The sequence below is a fragment of the Amaranthus tricolor genome, chromosome 16 (genome assembly GCF_026212465.1).
Source record: "Amaranthus tricolor cultivar Red isolate AtriRed21 chromosome 16, ASM2621246v1, whole genome shotgun sequence".
NCBI lineage: Eukaryota > Viridiplantae > Streptophyta > Magnoliopsida > Caryophyllales > Amaranthaceae > Amaranthus > Amaranthus tricolor.
Window position 1 is genome coordinate 17,173,775 of NC_080062.1, and position 21,891 is coordinate 17,195,665.

The following is a 21,891-nucleotide window of genomic DNA, read 5'->3' on the forward strand; positions in this document are numbered from 1 at the left end:
AATTAAAGAAAAGCTAACATGGCCTAGTCGTTTGTGCCAAAGAAGAGAATCTTCCTCTAAGACACTGAGACAAGTCAGGCTCGATTTGGGAACAGTGTTGAGGTCCACAACATAGGTGTTCCCTTTTCGAATTCCTTCTAATACTACGTCTCCAGTGTCACTTCTAGCTATAATGCATTGTTCAGAAGTAAACTTAACAGAGTTACCTTTATCACAAAATTGAGAAATACTTAGTAGATTGTGTTTTAAATTCTCGGCTAAAAATACATTGTCAATGGCATGGGAACTTGACCTTTCTACTTTTCCTTTAGCTATGATTTCGCCTTTCTTGTTATCACTGAAGGTCACAGTTCCCCCATCGTAGGTTTCCAGTGCGAGAAATCTTGATTTATCACCTGTCATGTGTTTGGAACACCCACTATTGAGATAGCATGAGTTGTTCCCGCTCACTAGAACTTGCAAAGCAAATTAATTGTTAGTGTAACATCTCGGAATAACTCGGATCGTACGAAAAGAGAAGATGACCTTTTAAAAACAAGTGTATATCGTCCGAGTCAAACCAGGATGTTAGAAGGCAGTTAAAAACGGATTTGAAATTAAGGGAAGCTTGCGGATCGAGTTTTATTAGTGTTATTATGAACTACTAGATATAAGAAATTCTTAGCAGCGGATAAGAACGAAAAATTAAATCAACTTATTACAACTTGAGAACAAAATCGCCTCATAAAACCAAATATTCTTTAAACTTTATTAGAAGTTCTTATCAAGACTTCTGTATCCTAACGGTTTATTTCTCCAAGGGACAATCCTCACTCCCCAGACCTGCAACTTAACTTACTGCTAGTCATTGCCCAGATAGGAAACAACATCATCGCAGGGTCGTTAAGACCAAAAGTACACGTCAGCTAACGTCGCATAACAAATAATTAATTACAACAAGAGAAAGACTTAATTCAATAGCTGTCAATTCGCAGAAAAGTACGCTTCGATCATGCTAATAAAAGATAATTATTTTCATATAAAGGTTAGTCAGCCATACTGTTGTACTATCCAGCCATACTGCCGGTACACTCCAATCTCCATAAGTGAGACAATACATTAGGGGGAGCTAACCCCTAAGCAAGTCTCTACCATAGACACTCGCCTTACTTCGGTGCCTATGGTTAAGTATGCATACCCCCGCGGTGGCTCATAATGCCCCCATATACCGCGAGTAATTCATTTCCACCAATTGACGTCATACTACGTCCACTTTAGGGTTAGTGAGGTCATACTACCTCTACTTATCAAAACAATGTATCAAAATTATTTATTCGGAAAGATAACAATATTCATACTATATATCCATACTTTACTTTTGTTTACCATTATTATATGATACATCGGACTAAATGCAAACTTCGCTGCGTGTACATACCTTAAGCAAGATAACCAATTCACAAGCGTCTTAATCAATTCCCGGTCACGAATCGACTTCCTACAAGGTTCAATCGTATTCGGGAAATAAGCACACATACACATTTTCCTCAAATCATCCCTAACACACATATACAATTACACCCACACCTAGAATACCACACACATCATGAACATCCATCACATACTATAACATGGTAAACACACAAAACAGGACAGCATACATAATCTGTCCAGAAACACAACTTAAAACTGTCAAACTGAAAATCCGACTTCACCGTTGCGTCCGGAAGGCGTCAAAACCCCCGGGTACCAATTTCCATGATTTATAACATAGTATAAGTATTTTTAACCTAATTTCAAAGCCAAAAATGTTCCAAAAACACCTTTTTTCACCATTTTCCAAACCTACGGGATTTTGTCATTTCATTTTTTTTTATCACAAAAATATAAATTTCAATGCTTTATTTCCTATTAAATCTAAACGACTATTTACATAATTTTCATGACCATCTATGAAATTAATTTTTATTCCTCAAAAATAATTCTTTTTACACAATGTACACACACACACATCACATATATATTTATATATATTTCTCTAACAACATTATAAATTCCTCCTATTAATCAATAAAATAAATTTCTAACACCACATACATTTTTCTATTAGCATCCATTTTTTTTATATATATATACTTTACAATCATCCATCAAACAAATCCTTCACACACATATAAACATATCTAAAACCCTAAAAAGAAACAATCTTCATCAATTTAGATAGAAAAATACATCCCAAAATCATACATGAAATTTTAAATTCATAAAGTAAACATGAATTATAAGATAAAACATATAATAATCATAGAATTTTAAATTAAAACTTAAGATTCAACATAGATTAAGAATTACACTTACAATTGTAAAGGAAAACACCAAATGATGAAGTGTGATGGAGTTAGGAATGTGAATTAGGAGGAATTTTGAAAGGATGTCAATATGAAAATAATTTAGGAATTAAGAAGGGTTAATTATATGGAATTAATGCCTTGATCCTTCATTACCCTAAGGGAGTTACAAGCTCCACCAAGAGTCCCTCCTATTTTCTTTTTTTTTTTTGAAAAGAAAAGATGGGTTAAGGAAAAGTTTGGGCCCAAATAATTCTAATTGCCAAAAAGGATTGCAAATCTCATGACCAAGCCCAATAATAAATAAAATATATATATAGAAATAATTTTAATAGTGAATTATTAAATATATCGGGAAGAAAATATCGGGAAAATATCGGGGTGTTACAGACTACCCCCCTTAAAAAGGTTTTGACCCCAAAACCACACTTATCATAACACATAACCACAAAACAAGTAAAACGAACTTAATCACTATACACACATACACAAATCAACCCAAAACATAAATCGCGCGAAAATCCTATCGCCTTCTACCCCCCTTAACGAAGTTACGTCCCCGTAACTTACTAACCCGAGAGAAAAGGTGAGGATACTGCTCTCGCATGGAGTCTTCCGTCTCCCAGGTTGCCTCTTGTGAGCGGTAATTGGACCATAATACTTTAACCATGGTGATATCCATCCGACGAGTACTACGGACCTTCTTATCCAATATCCGGACAGGCTGTTCCTCATAGGTTAGGCTCTCATCAAGTTCTAACGGCTCTGGATCTAATACATGAGAAGAAGATGCAACGTAACGTTTCTACTGAGAAATGTGAAAAACGTCGTGCACTTTACCCAGAGCATTAGGCAATGTGAACCGATAGGCTAACTTCCCTACTTTCTCCACAATGTCATAAGGACCTATGAAACGTTGGCTTAACTTTCCACGAGCACCAAAGCAAACTACTCCTTTCATTGGAGACACACGAAGTAGAACCTTGTCACCCACTTCAAATTCACCAGGCCGACGTCGGAGATCGGCGTACGATTCTTTGTCTATCTTGGGTTGCTTTCATTTTCTCGCGAATTAACTTTTCTTATTCAGTCATTTGAACAAGCATATCAGGTCCTAAGGTGACAGATTCAGTAAAATCATCCCAGCATACAGGACTACGGCACTTACAACCATAAAGTGCTTCAAACGGAGCCATTTGAATCGTAGCTTGGTGACTGTTATTATAAGAGAACTCTACCAGATCCAAATGTTCATCCCATGAACCTTGCCATTCCATGGCTATCGCTCTCAACATGTCCTCCAGTATTTGATTGACGCGTTCCGTCTGACCATCGGTCATTGGGTGGAAGGACGTACTCTGAAGAAGAGTGGTTCCCAAAGCCTGCTGTAATGATTTCCAAAAATGTGACAAGTATCGAGTATCACAATCGGAGACAATAGTACGAGGTATTCCATGATAGCGAATCACGTACTTAATATAAGCACAAGCAAGTTGTTCCATATCCCACTTACAATTCATTGGAATAAACCTTGCCGACTTAGTAAGCCTATCCACAATAACCCAAAGAGTATCATTACCAGCCTTATTTCGTGGCAAACCTAACACGAAATCCATAGATATGTCATCCCACTTCCATACCGGGACTTCTAGAGGTTGCAGTAACCCAGCTGGTCTTCGATGTTCACTCTTAACCTTTTGACACGTTAAACACTTGGAAACAAAATCTGCAATATTCTTTTTCATACCTGACCACCAAAACATGCATTTTAAATCTTGATACATCTTATCTCCACCAGGATGAACCGAGTATCTAGAATAATGGGCTTCGTTCAATAATTTTTTCCTTCAAAGAGTCACACCCATCCGGTACACACCACCGTCCTTTAAAACGAAGACTACCGTCCTCATGAATTGTAAAACCTTCAGCTCTCCCTTCACTCATCTGCTCCCGAAGTTTAATGAACTTGGGGTCTTCTAGTTGCTTAGACATAATCTCTTCGAAAAATGTAAGTTGAATGGACAATGCACTCAACTTGGCTTCCAACTCCCCTTCTTGGATTATCTCTAAGCTCATTCTCTCAAACTCCTTACACAATTCCTCAGAGGTTATTAATGCTGAGACTGAGTGCCTCGATTTTCTGCTCAAAGCATCAGCGACCACATTCGCACGGCCATCATGATAAGCAATCTCCAAGTCATAATCACTAATAAGTTCTAACCAACGTTGTTGGCGCAAATTCAACTCGGATTGAGTGAACAAAAATTGCAAACTTTTATGGTCCGTGAAGATCTTGCATTTGGCACCATAGAGATAATGACGCCAGATTTTTAATGCAAAAACCACAACCACTAATTCCAAGTCATGTGTTAGATAATTCACCTCATGAGTCTTCAGCTGATGCGAAGCATACGCCACTACTTTCCTATCTTGCATTAAAACACAACCTAATCCATGTTTGGAAACATCACTGTAAACGGAATATTCCAAAGATGGATCAGGTAAGGTCAACACTGGAGCTGTAGTTAATTTCTCCTTCAACAACTAAAATGCCTTCTCACACTCCTCGGTCCATTCAAACTTCTTCTCCTTCTTCATCAAGGATGTTAGCAGACGAGCGACACGAAAAAAAAAATCCTTCACAAAATGACGATAGTACCTTGTCAAACCCAAGAAACTTCGAATATCCGTAACATTTCGGGGTGTAGACCAGTCCCGAACAGCTGCTACTTTTGCTGGATCAACGGAAATTCCTTCCTTAGAAACAATGTGACCTAGAAAAGCCACTTGCTCTAACCAAAATTCACACTTCGAAAACTTAGCATACAACTGATTCTTTCGCAGAATCTGCAAGACTATCCTTAAATGTTCTCGATGTTCTTCTGGGCTCTTAGAATACACCAAGATATCATCAATGAACACCACCACACATTTATCGAGATACGCGTTGAAAACTCGATTCATCAATCCCATAAACGCCGCCGGTGCGTTGGTCAACCCAAAAGGCATCACGGTGAATTCGAAGTGTCCATATCTGGTTCTAAAAGCTGATTTACTAATATCCTCCTCCTTAATACGTAACTGATGATACCCTGACCGCAGATCAATCTTGGAAAAGACTCCTGCTCCTTGTAACTGATCAAAAAGATCATCGATCCGTGGTAATGGGTATTTATTCTTAACAGTGACCTTATTAAGTTCTCTGTAATCAATGCAGAGACGCATCGTTTCGTCCTTTTTCCTTACAAACAACACCGGGGCTCCTTAGGGCGACACACTGGGTCTTATATAACCCTTCTCCAACAACTCCTCCAATTGGACTTTCAATTCTTCCATCTCCGTTTGGGCCATTCGGTAAAGAGCTTTTGAAATTGGCCCTGTCCCAGGGATTAAGTCAATCGAAAAGTCCACGTCCCTTCTTGGCGGCATACCAGGAAGTTCTTCTGGAAAAACATCCTTAAAATCACAGACCACCGGAATGTTCTCAAGTCGCGCCTCCCGCTCCTTCACCTTACTTATACTACACAGAAACCACGGTTGCCCTTGCTTGATTAACTTCTTGACCTTCAATGACGATATGATTTTTACCTTGGGTCCTTGGGAAGCTTTCTATATTTAACTTTCTCTCCTCGGGGTCCGCTTAGTGTTACAGATTGCCCCTCACAATATATTAATGCCTTATATCTACCCAACCAATCCATCCCAAGGATTACATCTAGACCTTCCATTTCCAAAGAAACAAATCACTCGAGATTTTGTCTTTCCTATATTGACCGACACCCCACAAAATAATATACTACAATGAAAGGTCTCTCCGGAAGGAATAGCGACTGAGAAAGATGTTTTCTCGGGATTTTCCAATCCTAAGTCTTTAATTCTAGACTTAGAAATAAACGAGTACGATGCACCAGAATCAAAAAGAACTTTATCAGACTTTGAATTGATGCAAAAAGTACCTGTGACCACATCGGACACTTGTGTTGCTTCCCTAGCGTTAACTGCTGATAGTCTGCCATTATTTTGAAAGACTGGGGTGCGCCTTCTTGACTACCTCTTGTCCAGGAAGGTTCTCATTCCTAGCATTCCCTTGAGGTTGCTGAATTCCGAAATGATTTCTTTAAAACCTAAGGTTTGAGACACCCCCAGGGTTTCTACCAAAACAAACACCGTTTTGATTTCCATTTCCCGTGTCATTGCCACTCCGACCATTACCGAAGCGTTGTTGTGGAATACCTCTGTGATTCCCCCCTTGAGGTTCTTGTTGTCCCAATCGAGCATAACACTCATACATTCTATGACACGATTTACCACAGTATGAACAGTCCACTAATGCTCCCCGACAATCTCTCCCTGGATGATTTTTCTGGCATCTCTTACAGTTATAAATTCTTTCCTTTCCATTGCGGTCATTAAGTGGTTTCTGTACCCTGGCCGCAGATATCGAACCTCTCCCACCTTTACTTGACTGTCCTGGCTAGTACACTTTTTCTTGATAACCCCATAGGTTTCGTGTTTCTTAAAGTGGTTTTGTGCATGATTACTCCTGCTCTCTGCATTCTAGAACATAGGTTCCCTCCTTTTGTCCCCACTATGGGCCAACTTCTTCTGCTCCTTCCTAATAACATTTCCTATCTGGGCTGCCCTCTTATATAACTGGTCTTAAGTATCGTACCTATCGATCTCAATGTGTTTTTGAATCTCGTACGATAAACCCAATTCGAAGCGTTGCATTTTCTTTGTTTCAGTCGGGACGTCCTCTGGGCAAAACTTCAGAAATTCCGTAAATTTCTGATAATACACATGCACTGTTAAATTCCCCATTTCAAACCTAGAAAACTCGTTTGACTTATCTGTCCTCACGTGAGGGGGGTAGAATTGATCCTTAACGCTCCCTTAAAACGTTCCCAGCTTAATTCACCATCATTCTCCTTTATCAGCCTCGCCTTACTATGTGTCCACCGGTAGTCATCATCTTCGACCAGATAAAATGCAACCTGGTCGACCATAAATTCCGCGGGACATCGAACTACACTAAAGAGTTTGTCAAACTCTCGAAGCCAGTTTTCCAGCGCAGAAGGTTGTCCTTTCCCATCATAAGTAAAGGGCTTACTCTGGGCTATTCTCTTACTAATCGATGAAGCCCTCTCTTCCAAGGATTTCTGTCTGGGGTTTCTTGTACCAACTAGGGCTTTCACTAGGTTCCGAAGTACACGGTCAGAGTGACCTCTATTTCCGTTCTTTCTCAAGAATGGAGGCATGATGGAAGGTATACGGCATTTCAATAAACAAGGTATATATATAAATATTCTATTTCCATCATCGAGGTTAAACAAAACTTAGGCTAATATAACTTCTTAGAGATAAGGAAGTCTATCCTAATAGTTGGTAGAATTAAAAAGTTGAGCCTATTAATCGGCTCCTAAGCTTCCGCCAAATAAAAAAAATATTTTAATTAATTATACTAATGCTCAATATTCACAAAATTTCAATATCATAATATATCAAACTTCACAAATTTAGCTAATGAGAAGAGGTTATAAATAATTAAACAGAAAATTAAGATGATATTATAATTCAACCCGCATACTCTGCCATAACATATTATTAAATTCCAAAATACTTGGGTACAAAATCCCAAATAATCACCGTTCTTCATAACCATATTGTCAAAACAAAACAGAAGAAACTTCTCGACAGAATATCCATACATCATTATTAGCGTGAAAATACTCATATAAAATCATAAGCATAAATACTACAATCAAAAGCAAGATCATATAGTAAAAGGCGATGCATCCATACGGTCCCGATCTTCCTCATATAAGTCAGGGTCAAAATCAGCATCCCCGGAGTCGTCATTGGATGTGCTATCAGAATCAGTGGGTGTCTCTATGGGTAGGGAGTCACTCATATCTAGTTGTTCCACAGAATCTAAAAGCTCAACAATTTCTGGTTCGGGTAATATTTCTTCCCACATTGTAATATCACTATCACTCTCGCTCATATTATCTTCCCTATCAGCTGCTTCTACCTCCATATAAGCATTATATCCCCCTTCCGCACTATCCTCATAAAACTCTTCAGCCTCCTCCTCGGAATTTCCCCAAGTATTTTCCTCCAGACCTTCTTCGGGGACTTCCTCGGGATCTTCTCCTAGATCCTCCTCAGGATCCTCCTTATCAAAATCTATCTGCAGAACTGAGTTAGGGTCGACCATTGGAACATCCTCCTCAACAATCTCAGCTCTTGCCCCACTAGCCTCAGCATTCTTACATCTCTCATTGTCTACAACATCCATTCCTCTATCCCATCTATCAAACTCTCGCTCCAATTGAGCAATTCTCTCAATCAACTCAGCAATTCCCTCAGCTATTATTCCCTCATAAACTTGTTGAGACTTTTTATAGATCATCTCCATCCTGCGCTTATAATCTAGCTCACTCTCTCCTTCTTTCTTGTCCCAAATTTTTAATGTTTCTATCTCTGCCCAGACCGGTACATTTACTAAGGCTCTCAGTGGTTCTTCTAGGGTACTACTTTCCCCTTCAGCAGGTCTTTTTCCTTTATCCATGACAGATAAAAAAAAATGCTCGTAATCCATGACTCACGAATGAAAGAAAGAGCAAAGGAACAATCAATTTCCAAGCTCAAATAATATCATAATTCATCAACAAAATATCTAACAAGCACACAACAAAATTATCCATAACATCATGCTTAAAGACACCAAGTAAAACACATCATATCCCCTTAATGTCTACCCCTTTACTCTCGTCATCATTTTTTTTTTGCGTTAGTCTATCAATTTAGATAAATAACACTAAATAAAACTCCCGCTCTGATACCAATTGTAACATCTCGGAATAACTCGGATCGTACGAAAAGAGAAGATGACCTTTTAAAAACAAGTGTATATCGTCCGAGTCAAACCAGGATGTTAGAAGGCAGTTAAAAACGGATTTGAAATTAAGGGAAGCTTGAGGATCGAGTTTTATTAGTGTTATTATGAACTACTAGATATAAGAAATTCTTAGCAGCGGATAAGAACGAAAAATTAAATCAACTTATTACAACTTGAGAACAAAATCGCCTCATAAAACCAAATATTCTTTAAACTTTATTAGAAGTTCTTATCAAGACTTCTGTATCCTAACGGTTTATTTCTCCAAGGGACAATCCTCACTCCCCAGACCTGCAACTTAACTTACTGCTAGTCATTGCCCAGATAGGAAACAACATCATCGCAGGGTCGTTAAGACCAAAAGTACACGTCAGCTAACGTCGCATAACAAATAATCAATTACAACAAGAGAAAGACTTAATTCAATAGCTGTCAATTCGCAGAAAAGTACGCTTCGATCATGCTAATAAAAGATAATTATTTTCATATAAAGGTTAGTCAGCCATACTGTTGTACTATCCAGCCATACTGCCGGTACACTCCAATCTCCATAAGTGAGACAATACATTAGGGGGAGCTAACCCCTAAGCAAGTCTCTACCATAGACACTCGCCTTACTTCGGTGCCTATGGTTAAGTATGCATACCCCCGCGGTGGCTCATAATGCCCCCATATACCGCGAGTAATTCATTTCCACCAATTGACGTCATACTACGTCCACTTTAGGGTTAGTGAGGTCATACTACCTCTACTTATCAAAACAATGTATCAAAATTATTTATTCGGAAAGATAACAATATTCATACTATATATCCATACTTTACTTTTGTTTACCATTATTATATGATACATCGGACTAAATGCAAACTTCGCTGCGTGTACATACCTTAAGCAAGATAACCAATTCACAAGCGTCTTAATCAATTCCCGGTCACGAATCGACTTCCTACAAGGTTCAATCGTATTCGGGAAATAAGCACACATACACATTTTCCTCAAATCATCCATAACACACATATACAATTACACCCATACCTAGAATACCACACACATCATGAACATCCATCACATACTATAACATGGTAAACACACAAAACAGGACAGCATACATAATCTGTCCAGAAACACAACTTAAAACTGTCAAACTGAAAATCCGACTTCACCGTTGCGTCCGGAAGGCGTCAAAACCCCCGGGTACCAATTTCCATAATTTATAACATAGTATAAGTATTTTTAACCTAATTTCAAAGCCAAAAATGTTCCAAAAACACCTTTTTTCACCATTTTCCAAACCTACGGGATTTTGTCATTTCATTTTTTTTTATCACAAAAATATAAATTTCAATGCTTTATTTCCTATTAAATCTAAACGACTATTTACATAATTTTCATGACCATCTATGAAATTAATTTTTATTCCTCAAAAATAATTCTTTTTACACAATGTACACACACACACATCACATATATATTTATATATATTTCTCTAACAACATTATAAATTCCTCCTATTAATCAATAAAATAAATTTCTAACACCACATACATTTTTCTATTAGCATCCATTTTTTTATATATATATACTTTACAATCATCCATCAAACAAATCCTTCACACACATATAAACATTTCTAAAACCCTAAAAAGAAACATTCTTCATCAATTTAGATAGAAAAATACATCCCAAAATCATACATGAAATTTTAAATTCATAAATTAAACATGAATTATAAGATAAAACATATAATAATCATAGAATTTTAAATTAAAACTTAAGATTCAACATAGATTAAGAATTACACTTACAATTGTAAAGGAAAACACCAAATGATGAAGTGTGATGGAGTTAGGAATGTGAATTAGGAGGAATTTTGAAAGGATGTCAATATGAAAATAATTTAGGAATTAAGAAGGGTTAATTATATGGGATTAATGCCTTGATCCTTCATTACCCTAAGGGAGTTACAAACTCCACCAAGAGTCCCTCCTATTTTCTTTTTTTTTTTTTTGAAAAGAAAAGATGGGTTAAGGAAAATTTTGGGCCCAAATAATTCTAATTGCCAAAAAGGATTGCAAATCTCATGACCAAGCCCAATAATAAATAAAATATATATATAGAAATAATTTTAATAGTGAATTATTAAATATATCGGGAAGAAAATATCGGGAAAATATCGGGGTGTTACAGTTAGGATCAGGAACCCAGTCATTTTTGGGTTCCCTGTCAATTATACATGAATCATTTTTCTTAATCCACATGCATTCGACATAAATTTTATTTGCTTTGGTATGCTGTTCCCTTTTTGCACATTGAAATTTCAGGTGTCCGCAATTTCCACAAAAGGAACAGACTTTACTACTGGGGAGATCTACATAGACCTTTTTATTTTTATCATTCTTAACATAACCTAGGCCTTCCGTACTCTTAGTTTTAGCGTTTAGAATCCATTTGGGAACTTCATTGATTTTCCCTTTTCCTCTTAAATTTAGTTCATGTTTCAGTTTTTCATTCTCTATTTTATAGGAATCTAAGTCTAATTTCATCTTTTGAAATTCAGTGCTAAACACGTGAGTGGATATATCATTTACGTTTCTTTTTAATCCTAGCAATTTATATTGATTTACTTCAAAATCAAGAATAATAAATTCCTGCTTCACCTTTTCCAATGTTTCTTTTAAAATAATATTTTGATCTAGCAAATCAAAAAATCTACTTTGCACATCGAACCTAAAGGAATTTAGGTAGGAAACATGGTCTTTACTAGTGTCAAGGTCTTTCTCAATTTGGAGACATTTGGCATTTTGTTCATCTAATTTCTCTTGTGTCTCCAAGAGCAACTTAATTAATTTATACTTATTGAATTTAAATAGGTGTTTAGGAAATGAACTAGAAGGCATTACCTCTTCTTCCTTAGACTCTTCATCCTTGCTGTGATGAGATGCCATAAGACACAGATTTGCAATTTCTTCTTCTACTAGAACTTCTGTCTCAGCTTCGCTCTCGGTATCACCCCATGCTGCAATCATGGCTTTGCGAAAGTCTGTCTTGAAGTTTCCCTTCTTAGGTTGTCTTCCAGCTTCTCTTGCTTTTCCCTTGCCCTTTTCATTCTTCCATTGTGGGCAATCCTTGATGAAGTGGTCGGTATTTCCACATTTGTGGCATTCAAAATTTGTCTTCATGTTAGCAGTTCCTCTTTCTTTGTTATTTCTTTGATTTCCATATCTGTTGTTCCTGAAGAACTTCTTGAATTTCGCACCAACATAGCAGCTTCCTCTTCATCAGTTTCTGATTCTTCATGATCATTTGCTGCTAGAGCCAAGCCTTTATTTTGGGAACTGTCTGTTGTCAGTTCCCAAATGCAATTCGTATGCATTTATTATTTTTTTATTTTGATCTCACCTTTTTAGGACACTCTTGGATATTCGGTTCAATCAAGGAGTTATTCTATTTATAGAGCAAAATACCGTAATATGATAACTCCAATTATTCCTTGTTCCTAAAATAAAGGAGAGGTTACTTGGAATACTTGAATATGCTGCCACGGTTGTTATACTCTAAAAATAGAGTTGTGGTTCCATCATACTAAAAATAGCATAGGAGCCAATATTGAGATCCTTATTAAATGGAGACTTTTTCTAATCAAAGAATGAGTCTTAGGTTATTTTAGATGACTAAAAATAGTTTTGCCAATCAACTAATTTAGCTTTTAACCGTTACATCAATTTAAAAACAGAAAATAATTTATTTGCAGTTTTCCAGCCGATGTCTTCTCCAGACTTGCAACGTAAGAACAGTGTATTGTCTCCATCTAGAACTTCCGTCAGATTGTCAACTTTGGGAACAGTAGACCCCCTGTCTACTTTTGACTTCCTAAGCGATTTTCTAACTTCTTGGATATTAATGACACGTACAACTTCCACGAACCAAGTCATAGGCTTCATCAACGATTTTAATAAAATCGGATATTTACCTACAAAACAATCTCTAAAACATGTTTGTTTATTTAAAAGTGAAGTCATCATCAAAACCTAAGAGGCCAACACAAATTTCAATAAGAATAAGTAATAAATTCAAAAAATAAGTTGAAGAGAACATGCCTTTAGCATCAAGACCATCAATCCATAAACAATGCTTTGATTTTTCATACATTGTATTGCAGTCACTTATGGATCAGACAACTTTCAATTCCAATTTGAATTTTCAGGTCAAGACACATTTGAATAGCTCTAACAACTTGTCTCTTGAGAGACCATCTCTTTAAGAGGCATGTTAGCTGCATTTTATTCATATTTTATCCCCATTATTTGGCTTTATTATATTGGGCTTCATTTGGGATTTTACAATTGAATGGGTATTTTGGTGTTTTTGTGCATTTTAGGTAATACTCAACAAAATCGACCATAAACCAAGTACATTCGGCGCGTAGAATACTCATTTATCTCAAAAAGCTCAAGTAATCAAAGCCTTGATAACCCAAGTCAAGAAAACAAGGCCAAAAGGAGCTAAAGTAGACCTTTCTAAGCCCACTCGGCCAAAACTGGGTCGAGCCAAGCTTGCTCGAAGATAAAAAAGACTTGTATTAGAGATAGAAGCTGAGCAGGACCATCCTAAAGGCCGCTCGACCCGGTCAAGCGATGTTGGCTCGGGTCGAGCGAAAGTACTATTCACTTCCAATAGCTTTAGAATGTCGACAGAAGCATTTTCAATGGGTCGAGCGAGCTCGCTCGGTGAGCGGATAGGTCGAACGAAGCCTTTTTTATGACTGCACTGTTTTTAGAGATTTTGACCTATGTACCTGATGCTCGCTCGACGGGTCGAGCGGATTGGCTCGGGTTGAGCGATTTGGACTGTCAGAAATAAATATGCTTTTAAAAGCTACTAATTGAATGCCCTACCCATTTCTTATGCCTCTCATACTCTACTACTCCACCACTAGGGATGGTCATGGGGCGGGTCTGGAGCGGGTCTGGCCAGACCCGGACCCGGATCCTTTTATTTTTTTTATGGATCCAAACCCGGATTCGGACCCTTAGGGTCCAAAATTTTCAGACCTAGACCCAGACTCTACGGATCTGACGAGTCTAGGGTTCTTAATGGGTCTTATACAAAGCCTCTTTAATTTGTCAAAATTGTACCTTTTGCGAGTCTTTTTTGTATTTTTGTAAGCAACTTATTATCGTATTACAAACACTTGTTTGAGTCCATAAAATTCAAATACAAAATAATTACTAAAACGTAAAAACACTTGTCTAAATACATAATTAAAAATCAAATATAAAAGACTAAATGAGAAACATAGTGAATCAAGTGAATGAGAAAAAAATTAGGGACTTAAGGTTACTGGATTGAGAATTAGAACTTGAGAAGGCAATCAAGTGAATCAAGTAATCAACTGATTAAGGGCCAAAGGCATTATATTATTATATATTAATAATAAAAAAAGTAATATTAGAATTTAAAAATCAGAAATTCATAATATAAAATTTAAAAGTTTAGGGTCCAGGTCCGGGCCGGGTCCGGGTCTTCACCTTAGGACCCGGACCCCTCAAAATTTTTTTGGATCCAGATCCGACCCGGATCCGATGGGTCTCAAAAATTTAGACCCAGACCCTTAAAAAGGGGCGGATCTGGAGCGGGTCTAACAGGGTCTTGGACCCATGACCATCCCTATCCACCATCCCTATTTGCCACCCTTCTATAGCCTTCCTATCTCACACATAGGGTGGTGGAGAAACCATGAAGCCACCACCCACCACTTGTCCTCTCTCCTATAAATAAAGAAGAAGAAGGCTCAAGCAAATGATCCATTTCTTCTACAACTCATGTTCTGAGTTTTAAGCTTTCATGAGTTAGTTTTAATCTTCCTTATGTATTTTTATTGATTCATTCTTGTACTCTTAGTTGCAATTTCTATTCAAACACTTATTAGAAGGTTCAAGCTTTTGATCAGTTCATTATTGAAGATCATTTGATATACTTATGTAATTGAGATTAAGTCAATCTATTGAAGCATTTTATCAAACATTTGAATTGCAATTGGAGCTTATGGAGTTTATCATTGGCGTTCTTTAGTTCTTCAATTGATTATCTTCTTTGGATTGAATTCCAAGCTAGTAATTTCTATTCTCAACATTTGATTGCTTTTGATTTTTGTTATTAGTGCTTATCATGAATTCACTGTCTTTAGTTATGTTTAACTTCAATATGAGTGAGTAGTTTATTTTGGTTTAGTCTAGGTATTATCACATGTATGTAGTCTAAATTGCTTTCTTTACCTTTGGCTTGGTTGTGTTGTTTATGGTTTGAGATGAATTTTGCTATTATCGTAGTGTCACTGGATTGAGGGCGAGAGTCGATTTCTAATGATAATCCATGCTTAAAAATCGAATCATCTCCATGAGAATAGGTAGATGTTTTAAAATGTGCTTAGCTACATGAGAATGGGTAGTTGAGTATGTTTTAGGAAGCTTTTGTTGCTTGAGAGAGAACATTAGTATCCAAGATACATTCTTCCCCATAACCCATATCCATGACCTTAGGTTGAAGATTAGTAAACACTATTTTTGTGAGAAAGTCTAGCCTTTGCCTCTTCATCATCATATTATCTTTTCATGTGTGTATTGCCTTTAATCTTATGTTCTTGGTTAATTAGCATCTTTACTTGTTTTATGCTTTGTTTTAGCTTTAGTCTTTATCTGCTTATTTTAGTTAATTACACCAACAAACATCTATCTATACGTTGTTGAACCAACTAATCGATCGAGAATCCCTTGATATATACCCCACTCCCTATGGATTCGACTCGTACTTCCTAAGCGTACTACACTACGCCGTGCACTTGCAGTATTACTATTGAAGGACGTAAAGTCCCGATTAAGACGTATCTCGAGCCCAACCCATTAAAGATTAATGCCTACTTACCATATTCTTAATGCTTACTTAAATTATCCTTAATGTTTATTTACCGTATCCTTAATGCCTACTTTCAATATCTTAAATGTCAACTTACATCATTCTTAATGCCTACTTATAATATTTCAAAAAGTATATAATGAGTCGACCCAATTAGAGATGGTCTTTCAAAGATATCGTCTCTCACATGAATTTGTGTAGCTCTAATTTGTGTGTGATGTGTGAAAGGACAAACGCAAGTGGAAAGGAAAAAGGGTATAGTTATGGGGCCCAATAGAAAAGAGTAACGTGTTCCAAACATGTATTATGGAGTGTATTGAAGGACATGTCAACATAGCCACTCATATTGCTCTTCCATCTTTCAACCATTCAATAAAGCAACCTCGCTCAAGCCTCAAGCCTCCTCTCGTTTTCACCTATCGGCTATCATTTTTCATTGAATATGCACTTGCTTATAAGTTTTAATAGCCCATGTGCTTCTACTACCATTGGCGGGCTAAAAAGAAGATACCCATTAGCTCGATCTTTTTATACTCCATTCTATTCTTCCCTTTTGTTCTTTTATGTGTTTTGTTAACTCAAGGGCGGGTTTACATTAAATCAATGTTGTCAACCGATGAACATGAAGACAACTTAACCTCATGCTCTGAAACCGAAATAGTTAATCTATGACTTAAGCCGTGGATAATATTAATCTTGTTGTGAGTTTAATTGGCACCAATGATACCACTAAAGTGCTAATAAGAACTAATGTATCAAGTTTATATATTCTCTACGTCCATTGAAATTTATCACATAACGTCTAAAATCTCTCAATGTTGCAAACATGTGATCTGAGATCAATCCAATGATCCAATTGAACACGTCTATCTCTGTCCTTTGGAATTAAAAATTTTCAATGTAGCAAAGTAAATGGAAAAGAGAATTATTTCGGTTCATACTAAAAATAGTCAAGCATACCATTCCTTAAAACTAGAAAGAGGCAGCAGCAGACAGAAAAAGTGTACTGCAAAAGATGGAAATTTCGGTTCATCATGCTGATGAAATTTCTGTGGGACTGTGGCTATGTGTGCTACAAAACGTTACTCAACACAATGAATAATATGGCACTAAATCAGAAAATATCTAAAATAAAACCCATCAAGAAAAACAAGTAAATATCAACCCAATTTCTTTATAGAGTACAGTTAGTAATGATAATCAATGCTGATTTCTGGGATAGTTGATACTAATCATGGGTAAAATTCTTACATTAGGGCTTCTTCCAAGTCAAAATTAAGCTAGTTTAAACCCAAGGAGAAGGCCTAAGACAAACTTGGACTTCATGTTCTTCAAGTACAGCATGTTGTTTCGGGACCATGATTTCGAGGACGGTGCCTGTTTCGTCACAATAAGCTTCAAGCTTGGCGTCATCCGGGATTCTTGTAGGCAGAGGAATTTCCCGAATGAAATCTCCGGGTGGGCAGTGTTCTGGCAAAGGGTCGGTTAGTTTGAACGTCCTACCGTGTCTCTTAATCAGAGATGTACAGGCTGTACTAACACAAGAGACTTTCACAATTCCATGAGTAGGAGTATTCTTCCATGTAACTCTCACTCTCTGTAGATCAGCAAAAGGCAAACTAACAATAATCAAGAATCCCTTGTCATCCTCATATATGCTTTTCGCAGCCGTGACAGGACCATACACATTCTTCATCACCCCACTAAAATCGCCTGCCCAAGCTGGTTCAACCAAATGGGATTCCACATCCAAAATGCTATCCGAATGCGAGCTAATTCGTAAAAATCCATTATCAATGCTTCCATTAGAATAGAAATCTTTCCTTTGTTTCTTAGCAACATGAGAAAGATCCATAACCCCATTACTAAGGCCATTCTTAGGCACCTGAGACGAGAAACTCAAACCCGTATCAAGACCAGCCTTTCTTTGAGTACCCTTTGAAGAAAGAGCGGGACGCTCCAGCTCAAACTCCATAGGTGGGAGATTCCTCCATGAACCAAAATCACCCGCTTCCTCCGGTATTATGAAGTTAGAATCCCGACCAGTAAGCTCCAACCACCTCTTCCTCTCGCACTCATCTAAACTCGTAAAATCAGGTGAGCAAACCAACTCAATCCCATGAACACATTGTGGATTAGACAAACCCCTATAGTGTTTCCTCTGCATTTTATGAGACCTAACAAACCCTCTATCAACACTAAACGGAAAAGGACGTTCTCCTTGCCTTGAATGGCCATTCATAAAACTTCTCAATTGCATCTTCCCCAATGCATTCTCCGGCCTCCCTTTAAAAACCCACATGTAAATGTTTTCCATATCATGCTGTACTAAGAAAGCATCAAGTTTCAAGTCAGACTTGTCAAAACCACCCCAGCCATTGCTATCCCTAGTGATCTTACACTTAGAACTCTCCTTCAATACAGGTTTGAAATAATAATTAAAGAAAAACCAAGCACCCCATATAGTATCCACTCTTTTAGCACATTTTTTACCCACTTTTGGGACATTCACATTAACAATTGTGACACCCTCAGTAATTTGAGGGCCAAGACCAACATCTAACATTTCACAGCAACTATCATTCCACAATTGGGGCAAAACACTTAATTCCACAGATAAGGGGAGATTTATATCGGGCGGTCCTGATTGGAGGACCGCCCGATTCACATCTCTGTCAGATTCATCATGAGAAGATGAGCTTGAATCCATGGACAAAACAGTTGAAGGATGGTAGTTCTCAATTGATAAAGTTGTCAATAAAGTTTCCCCCATTTTTCTTATTAACCCTTGTTAAATTTGCCAAATCTAGGGTTTCAAATTTCAGAACAAGCAAAACAAATCATCAACATGATTGATTATTGATATAAATCTGTGAATAATCTTTATCCTTTTAGTTTACCAATCAATCAAAGTCCAAATAAAAAAGAAACCCTTACAGATTGAAATAAAGGCAAACTTTGCAATAATAGAAAGAAAAGGAGAAAACCAGGGTTAGAAAAGGAGAACCCATCGTCTGTAATTGGAAAAAAGGAACAAAAACAGATCAATTTGACAAATAAAAGTAGAAGTATAAGTAGAAGAAGAAGAAGAATCAAATGAAGACATGAACAAACCAGAGGATCTCATGAAGATTCAATGAAGAGTATCGAATCAAAGTGATCACATCCATAAAACCCGAAAATCAAAAAAGATAAAAAAAGGAAGATTCAAAGATTTACCGAAAGAGGAGGAACAATCTTCATACGGAAATCTAAAAGAGTGAATGGCAATTGAATTGAAGAAATTGAAAAAATGAGGAAGAATGAATGAAAGGAAGAATTGGGATTATAAGAAGTGAAAAATGTTGAGGAAAGAAAAGAGCCTACACCAGTTGAGCCTAAGATGAGATGTGAGGAAGGGACATTGGTGACGGTAACAGCTGCGTTTTTGGAACTTTTTATTTTTAGTTTTATTTCATCTTTCAAGATAGGGCAAACCCCCACTTTTTATTTTTTTTTTTCAATTTTTTTTTCACATATTTTATTAGAGAGTCTATTCCCAGATTATTGCTAAAAAAAAACACTAATTCCCACTTTGCTTTTTTTGGGAAAGTATTTCCCACAATACCGTCCACGTGGAAAATAATTTTTTTTTTTAGACAAAACCGCCACTTGAGATGGCGGTTTGCCTTAAGCATCAAAACGCCACATGAAGTGGCGGTTTGGTCAAGGCAAACCGCCATCTCAAGTGGCGGTTTGGTCCAGGTAAACCGCCACTTCATGTGGCGGTTTGCTTGGCCTGATTTTTTTTTATTTTTTTATTCTTTCATTTTAAAATAGTGAACGCAACATGCATTAAAGCAGTTCAATACCATCTATTTCATAATAATCAATTACGAACCGGCTTGTTTTGAAAAAAATAATTATGAAAATAATACAAAGATATATTACAATTATGGAAACTCATACAAGAAGTTGAAGTCATATAAGAATATACAAAGTTTGTTAAACTACAACCCCCGGCCCCTTTTGTTTTGCGCACCGGTGGATGATGATGGTGTAAACTCGTCAACCTCCGCAATGACATTAAGAGCAGGAGTTCATCGTTGACTAGCACGCTGATATGTGATGGATTAACTGGGCCCGGCATCGCCATAATCGCTGTTACATACATAAGTGTTATAAAAATCATTTAAATATTATCAGATTCAACATGTTATTACAAAATTAAAAAAAAAACATACTTTCTTGACCTTCGAGGGCATGTTTTCTTATTATGACCACAAAATCCACAAAAGCTACACGTGTTTCGAGGACGCGTCAACAGTGCATCCATTTCGTTCCGTAAACGAGTTGACCGCGGACGACCCTTTCCACGCTTCATTGAGGGATCTGGAACAACTGTAGGACCATTCCAAGGATTGCAAGTGAACATGTCTGGAACGGGCATGAAAGACTTCTTATATGTCGATACGTATTTTGTAGTGCGAAATGAAGGGTCCACAAAAGCATCGTACGATATGTTACGAGCTCGACAGACTGCAAGAACATGTGAGCACGGTAACTTGAAGATGGTTGGTTTCTGACATGTGCATGATGTTGCTGTGAGGTCAACCATGTAGGATTTTCCACCTTTTCCTGCTATCCTATTGCCACAACCAGTGGTGACCTCAAATATCCCACGCACTATGTCATATATCCTAACATCATGAAAGCGTGCTTTTTCAGCATTCTTATCAATCGTATCACTTGGTTTCTTCGCATACACATGTCCATTGTCTAATCTGTTTCTCCCTAAATCCCTCCTTGTGGCAAAGTATTCGTTTACCCGGAAGAATGTCATCCTAACTAATGAAGTGATTGGGAGTGACCTGGCCTCTTTTATAACGTCGTTGAACGCTTCAGACATGTTTGTAGTTCTCACTCCATATCGATGCCCACCGTCATGAATCAAAGTCCATTGGCGCTCAGGAATAGAACCATCCACTAAGTACTTGTACGCGTCCTCATTAAGCTCTTTAAGGCGATTCATGTACAAATTATACTTCTGAATCTTTGTCTGTTCAGAAGCTTTTCCAAATAAGTTCTTAACTGCTATGTTTTTAAACTTCTTATGCACATTTGAAGCTAGATGACGTTTACAAAATCGATGGAATGCATATGGTTGTTCCCAACCTTTTCCAACTTTGTTCATTGCATGCAAAATTCCCTTGTGACGATCAGATATAACACATAAGCCGTCCCTTTTAGTAACATAAGCCGTCCCTCGTGGAAAAGGTGTTCATTACACCACCACCAATGCCACGTGAATGAGTTGGAGAGGTAAACTCATCCAAGTGCTCACTAACGTAATTTGGGTTACTTAACATTTCTGTGAATGTATCATGGCGTACACTAGGACCTGATTCTGGAAGTTCCATGCTAGTCATGACTTCCCTCGCATTATCCAAATTTGCAACCAATTCAACATAAACCTCCATTGCCGTTCCAGGGGTTTGTGATGCCGCATAAGCAAGAGCACTTATGCTTTCATCATTCTTAATCGGGACTAACACATTTTTCTCAGTCACCGGGTATTTCATCTCCATTTTTAACATATAAGAGTTGCGATCACAACCAATTACATCATACACTTTGCTAACAAACACCTCAAAAGTCGTATTTTGACGATGGATAAACATCACTATATTTAATCCTCCATTATACCCAACATCGGATCCAGTATAACTTACTTCCCCACCCCAATACACTATAACGGGATAATGATCCATA

At 37.3% G+C, this 21,891-nt stretch overlaps 1 protein-coding gene across 1 annotated transcript; it reads right to left on the bottom strand.

The window, feature by feature from the left end:
- Positions 1–17,244: 17,244 nt before the first annotated feature.
- LOC130802748 (uncharacterized) lies at positions 17,245–19,568 on the bottom strand. Its single transcript, XM_057666807.1, has one exon. It carries the CDS (start codon positions 18,911–18,913, stop codon positions 17,426–17,428), a length of 1,488 nt encoding a protein of 495 aa, XP_057522790.1. The 5' UTR covers positions 18,914–19,568; the 3' UTR covers positions 17,245–17,425.
- Between the last annotated feature and the right edge of the window lie 2,323 nt (positions 19,569–21,891).

Bases quoted from the DNA above. Each gene is read 5' to 3' on its own strand.
- LOC130802748 (XM_057666807.1), bottom strand. From the start codon at position 18,913: ATGGGGGAAACTTTATTGACAACTTTATCAATTGAGAACTACCATCCT.